The sequence below is a fragment of the Primulina tabacum genome, chromosome 1 (assembly GCF_025594145.1).
Source record: "Primulina tabacum isolate GXHZ01 chromosome 1, ASM2559414v2, whole genome shotgun sequence".
In the NCBI taxonomy this organism is placed as follows: Eukaryota; Viridiplantae; Streptophyta; class Magnoliopsida; order Lamiales; family Gesneriaceae; genus Primulina; species Primulina tabacum.
Window position 1 is genome coordinate 28,846,198 of NC_134550.1, and position 6,350 is coordinate 28,852,547.

The window sequence follows — 6,350 nt, forward strand, 5'->3', positions numbered from 1 at the left end:
TTTTATGCATAATTTTTGTAAAGTTATGATAATATGAAACGTTGGAGGAGGTGAAGTAATTGTGACTATTATGATGATATGATTGGGGATATCGTGAGGGAGAAGGTCCCAGAGGAAGCCCATTTAGGGGAGAATGCCCCAGAGGGAACCCATTCGTGGGAGAAGGCCCCAGAGGGAGTCCGTCTATGGGAGAAGGCCCTAGAGAGAGCCCGACGATCGTATTTCAATATGTTGATTATAGGCCAATGCTCAATTGACAGGTGAGAGTGTCGTTGATGTCCCCACCGCCCAGTACTGTGGTTACATAATAGATGGATCCATCGATCTTATGATGATACGAAAGTCACAATTAACGATCCAAATTCAGTAAAAGGAAAACGTATGCTTATGATGAAAAAAGAAATATTTATGATAAAATGATAAATGATATGAATATGTTTATGATGAAAGGAAAAATGTTATGCTTTAAATGATCATGAAAAATGTAATTTTAAGTACAAGTATTTTCACTGTTGCATGTGATCTGTATACGTATTACTTGTTACCAAGATTATGGTATGTTGAGTCTTTAGATTCACTAGGAGTGATTGATGCAGATGATTATGATAATGACGATATTAGAGGTCTTGATAGTTGACCTGACTGGACTGAAGGTGCATATAACCTGAGGACCAGCGCTTCTAGCATTCCGCATTTATGTTTAGGATTTATGTAAAAGATTTTTACGTCTTTTAATAATGTTTTGAATGGTTTTTGAGAAGTTTATAGTATGAGTTATATTTCTCAAATAATACTTTTTGGATTTGGAAAATGTTTGACGATTATACGATTTAAAATAATTCCTTGATTTTCAAATATTAGCTAGTTGATTTATTTTTAAATGATGTATAAAATATTTTATGTATTTTATTATGGTTCGACAGAATGACTAGTGAGGTTTTTTTTTTTTAAATTCTAATACTTTTAAGCAAAACGAGTAGTGGACGTTTCACAAAATATCAATTATGAAGTAGCGTATAAAAGGGCTGCAGAGTTTGACATCAAATCTAACAAGAGACAATCTTGGTTGTTTTTCGCAGTGGTGTAAAATTTCGGTACGAACAATATAATACAAGACAATGTAGCACACGTATAAAGTGGAAGGCCGTGGTGAAAAAATAAAGATTGCAGATCAATCAACTGTCCTCAGTTTCACCTCGAGGGGTCCCTTCGTTTCCGAAAGTTCTCTTGCTCATGTTTGATCGTTGTACTAGCCGAACCAAAGCTTCAACCACTTCTGACATTGGAGGCCTGAACTCCGGCTCAGGCTGCTCACAATAGTAATGAACACATTAGAATAATTGGCAAACAATGCAAGTGCTCATGGAAATTCGAACGGATGTATACATTAAATCAGTACCTGGACACAGAGAGCAATTGCGTCAGCAAAACGTGAGAGAGATTTGACAGGGAAAAGCCCTTTCAAAGCCGGATCAACAATCTCAGAGAGAGCATCGATATCATGGAGCAGGGGTGTTGCCCATTGAGCTAATGATTTCTCAGATCTCGGCCTCGAGCTGCATCGGAAAAAAGAAACACCATTGTATAATATATTCACATATTTTAGAAACAATGACTGCGTCAAGGCACTCACTACCATTCTGTTCTTGTGTTTCTTGAGAGCTTTGACATACCTATCAAAGGGTTTGCGTCCCGTAACAAGTTCTAACATCACGACCCCAAAACTATATACATCACTCTTTACAGTATACTGATCAGATAAGGAAACCTCAGGGGCAAGGTAGCCAGATGCCTGCAAGTGCCAAGTTTCTAGTTATAAAAACAAGAATCTTTTTGTAGTAAGATTATTGCAAAACTTTCAGTTTTCAGACGATATACGTCCAAACTATGAAACAGTTTCCAAGAGAGAACTAACAAGACCAATATTACACTTAACTGTGTAAACAAGTCAAACTCATTAAATCTCAGTCTCGTGAAGGTGCGAATCATATATCTATCTATATGAACACGTACAAATATATTTTCTATATTAATATTTGAAAATCTGTGATATATTATAAGCTCACGGGCAAGTATTTGAACTATAACAGAGTTCGAGTGCAGTTGGCTAGACAGTCTTATGAGCGGCTCATATCGTTGATCACAGATTACCTCAAATAGCACCATAGATGAGCGTTGTCAAAGCCTAAATTAAATATACCTGATCTGGTTTATAAATAAGATTTTCTGCTAATCCACAATCTGAAAGGTGAGGATTGAGCTCCGCATCAAGTAATATGTTTGATGATTTGAAATTTTTATGAATGACCGATGGTGAACAAACTTCATGTAGGTACCTGCAGAGGACCCTAGGTAAGTGATAAGATAAAACACTTTGTTGACATTATAAAACTGATTATTGAACTTACTCAAGTGCTCTTGCAGTCCCTAACGCAATCTTGACACGATTGTTCCATGATATTGGCTTAACATATTCATCAGAGAGATGCAGAAATTCATGTAGAGATCCATTTTTATAAAACTCGTAAACGAGGAGGTGTTGTCCATGTTCAAAGCAATACCCCAGTAATTCAGTTACATTAGGATGATTCAACCTCGAAATATCCAACACAATTTCCAGAAAATCTTTGGAATTGGGCAAAGCAGATGAATTTATTTTTTTCACAGCAACTACCTGTTTATAACCATGCGCATATTAGTTCTGTATCAACTCTCTAGTACTATGATTCATCTTTAGAGTTCTCGTGAAATGAAAAATGAAAGTCAACATCATAGGTCTAAGTTAAAAGGATGAAAGAATGTGGTGCACCTTTTCATCATCCAATTGAGCTTGATAAACTTGTCCAACTGATCCCTCTCCGATAAGATTTTCCACGCTGAAACTGCCAGTAGCAACTTGCAAGTCAGCTACTGAATACAATTTAGCATTTATTGAAGATGTACTGACTCTCTTGATCGGAAAAATGGGCTTTGCCGTCGCATCAGATTCGTCAAATGATTTAGAACGATCAGCAGGAGGAGGTCTGAGGTTTATCACTGCAGGAGTCTCGAAAATTTTCATGCTGGCTGAGGATGAAGTTTGAACAGGCTTCATCTCTGCAGACTGGAAGGTACCTTGAGCTTCCTGTGAAGCAAGAGGACTGAAAGGCCGATCAAGTTTCTCAATGTCCATGGCTGACCTTCTGGACCTTCTTATGATGAAGAATGCTACAACTGCTCCAACAATCAAAACCGATACAACAATTCCAGCAATGGCACCAGAACCTATACCAGATTTGCTACCAGCAGTAGACGACCCACCAGTGCCTCCAGAATTGTGGTTTCTGTTGGGCCTGCTGGCAGGAGGAGTACCAGGTGGAGGAGGAGGTGCAGGCCCAGAGTTCCAAGAATTACCTTTTGAACTGTTAAGTGAAGCACAAAGTACACATATTGAGATGCTTACTGCAAGTTTAGGCCCAGAGTTCCAAGAATTACCTTCACAGGAACATGATACATATCAAAGTATATACATTATGAGATGCTTACTGCAAGTTTATGCCTTTCAACTGCTCTGGAATCCATCCACTAAAACGATTATTTTCAACATTCCTAGGCAGACAAAAAATAAATAAACTTGAAATTGAATCTCTTGTTTTCATGGTTCACTAAAAGACTCCATGATTCGAGTAGATTTGTGGGTGTACAAATGGTAAACTCCAACAGAACTCACAAGTTCTCAAGGGGAAGATTCGAAAGGACGTCAATGGTTCCATTAAACTGATTGTCTTGCAAATACCTGCAAAATTAAGTTAGTCGATGATGATTCATATTGAATGAGAAACAGAGAATTGTATGACAAAACACATCGTACATACATATCAGTGATGCTTGTCAGTGCTCGGAAACTTTGAGGAAGATCGCCTGTAAAGGCATTAAAAGAAAGATCCCTGAAGCATAAACATTAATTATAAGATAGAATTCAATCAACAGAAGGGAAAAAAGAGAACACTATAACCCTCATATCCTAGTTCACAGATAGAGACGACCCTTAAAATTAGATAAATTGGTAAATATCAAAATACGCAGACTAAAATTGGGAGAAAAGAAATAATACTTGGAATGAAGTGATTGGTCTTACAATGTGGAGAGAGCAGAAAGCTTGCTGAAGTCTACAGTCAGTTCCTGGAGTTGATTGTGACTTACATCACTGCGATTGCACATAACCTTCTTAATCAATCAGAATCCAAAAAGTGGAGACATTTCAAATTTTCTGGAGGAAGAATTTTGAAATCTAGGCATGACTAACATGGATTTTAGGGAAGACATTTGCGATATATAATAGGAAAGGCGACCATTTAGTCTGCAGCCTGCAAGGTTTCTGCATTATGAGATAACAAGATGAGATTGAAACACAACATCGAGAACAATAAATTATACAGGAATGAATCATACAATTGTTCCGCATTTGGAGGAAGAAAATAAGGAAAGCTGCTTCCAAGATTATTGTTACTGACATCACTACAAAATGCCATTAGAACTTATTGTCAGAAAGTTAAATTAATAATATAACATACAAAACTCAAGAAAATCTCGGCCTTACAAAGTAGTAACTGATGTCAAACTTGCTAACTGGTATCCCAGATCCCCAGATAGACCAAGCCCCGATAACTTTCTGATGAAAAACATACACCAAAAACAGGCATCAGGAAATGGTAAGTATTTAAAGAATAAGAAAAAAACATCCTTAAAAAATTAAGGGGTAATATAAAATCACATTTCGATGACTCTAGATCCGGAGCATTTAATCCCCTTCCAAGAATCTCCACAAGGATCTCCTCCACTCAAGATCCATTTCGTGAGTTGCTGTGGTGAATGCAAACCACTATACATGACATTGAGAGCAGAGACTGTACATATACATATATAGTCAATTCATCAAATCATAACAAGTTTATGCACTAGACCATGAATTACTTCTGCTGAGATTTTTTGCACATCAAGTCAGTTTAAATTAACTGCTGCACATAAAATATAGTGCAGTGTTAAAACTCTTGCCATTGGCTAACTAAAAGGTAATAACAGAAATAGTTATCAAATAACCACAACGTAAGGTAATCGCTTTAAAACCTCAAGAAAGCATTCGACTGGCTCAGCATGATAATGAGAATGATAAAATATTAGCTTCTTGAAATTATTATATAGATGTAAATTAAGGCCACCAACAATCATTCTTCGCCGGATATCATCCCATGTCCGTTTCTTAAATTGTCCATACATATACAGAGATGTACATTGACCCAACAGAATCAAGTTGTGAACAACACAAAATTCCATAAAAAACAAATTGACCATGATTAATATACAACTAAATCAATAACCAAATCTTGAACGACATGAAAAGCAAAATAGCAACAATACTTAGCTTGGTTCATGATAAAATCAAACTAAACAAATACTTAAGACATAACAAATCAAGGCAAGGAGAAAAATCAAGAAACCACTAAATATAACCTCTCAAGCACGAACCAAAGAGACATTCCAAGATATCTAGTAACCCATCATCATCCTCCACACTCACACACACACACACTCAGAAAGTGAAAGCATATCCTTTGACTCATGTATCAACACAATCATTCAAATATATACACACGAAAAGTTTCAAAAAAGTGCTGACCATCGGATGGATCTGTAGCCGCATTGGAGCATCTCAGCCCTAAAAGTAGAATGCCAATTAACAGAATCGCCACCGCCATGGCCCCCTCCTCCACCTTTCTTCTCATCACTCTCTTTTCTTGATTCTTGGTTCACTCCACACCTCAAGAAAGGAAACCCAAAAGCCAGTTCAAGTTTTGGAACAAAAAGATTTCAACTTGATCAGTTCTCAGTTCTCACACTGACAGACCATTCTAAGTTTTTTTTTTATATAATTATTTTTTATGGAGGAGGATGTGGAATTTACGTATAATATTAGAATTTTTCATAAGAAATTATAGCTTGTAAGAATCATATTTTTGTGGAACCATTTTTTCTTCAAGAAAATCCTGTAGTCATAGGATCGATAGAAAGAATCCAAGGCCATTGGCTTTGAGTTCTTCTCTCTTTCTCTATCACTAATTTATATTTTATAGTTTCCATCAATCGAGGTGGTAACCGTACTATACCTCTTTCTTTTTTCAAATTACTTACCTATTCATTTAATAAGTAAAAGTATATAGCACTAATTACTGTAATTTAATTATTTATCTAATGAATCTAACTATATTTATTCCTAAATCTTGTCTATTTCTTAGTTTTTTTCCTTCCTATAATAATTACCATGCATCTTGCTTGAATAACCATAAACAATCGACCTGCATTTGCATTTCGAT

At 36.3% G+C, this 6,350-nt stretch overlaps 1 protein-coding gene across 1 annotated transcript; it reads right to left on the bottom strand.

Annotated features, from left to right (window-relative positions):
* Positions 1 to 993: 993 nt before the first annotated feature.
* On the bottom strand, positions 994 to 6,075 carry LOC142543502 (protein STRUBBELIG-RECEPTOR FAMILY 7-like). Its single transcript, XM_075650807.1, has 15 exons — positions 5,657 to 6,075; positions 4,754 to 4,886; positions 4,580 to 4,651; positions 4,432 to 4,497; positions 4,286 to 4,357; positions 4,118 to 4,186; positions 3,855 to 3,926; positions 3,710 to 3,775; positions 3,526 to 3,588; positions 2,810 to 3,401; positions 2,409 to 2,674; positions 2,201 to 2,336; positions 1,674 to 1,792; positions 1,400 to 1,556; positions 994 to 1,307 (listed from the first exon to the last, which is right to left on the bottom strand). The coding sequence occupies exons 1-15, from the start codon at positions 5,760 to 5,762 to the stop codon at positions 1,176 to 1,178; spliced, it is 2,121 nt and encodes a 706-aa protein (XP_075506922.1). The 5' UTR covers positions 5,763 to 6,075; the 3' UTR covers positions 994 to 1,175.
* Positions 6,076 to 6,350: the final 275 nt, after the last annotated feature.

Coding starts and splice junctions, on each gene's coding strand:
- LOC142543502 (XM_075650807.1), bottom strand. CDS start 5,762: ATGAGAAGAAAGGTGGAGGAGGGGGCCATGGCGGTGGCGATTCTGTTA. Junction 2,337..2,408: donor GGGACTGCAAGAGCACTTGA/GTAAGTTCAATA, acceptor GGTCCTCTGCAG/GTACCTACATGAAGTTTGTT. Junction 1,557..1,673: donor GGACGCAAACCCTTTGATAG/GTATGTCAAAGC, acceptor TTTCCGATGCAG/CTCGAGGCCGAGATCTGAGA.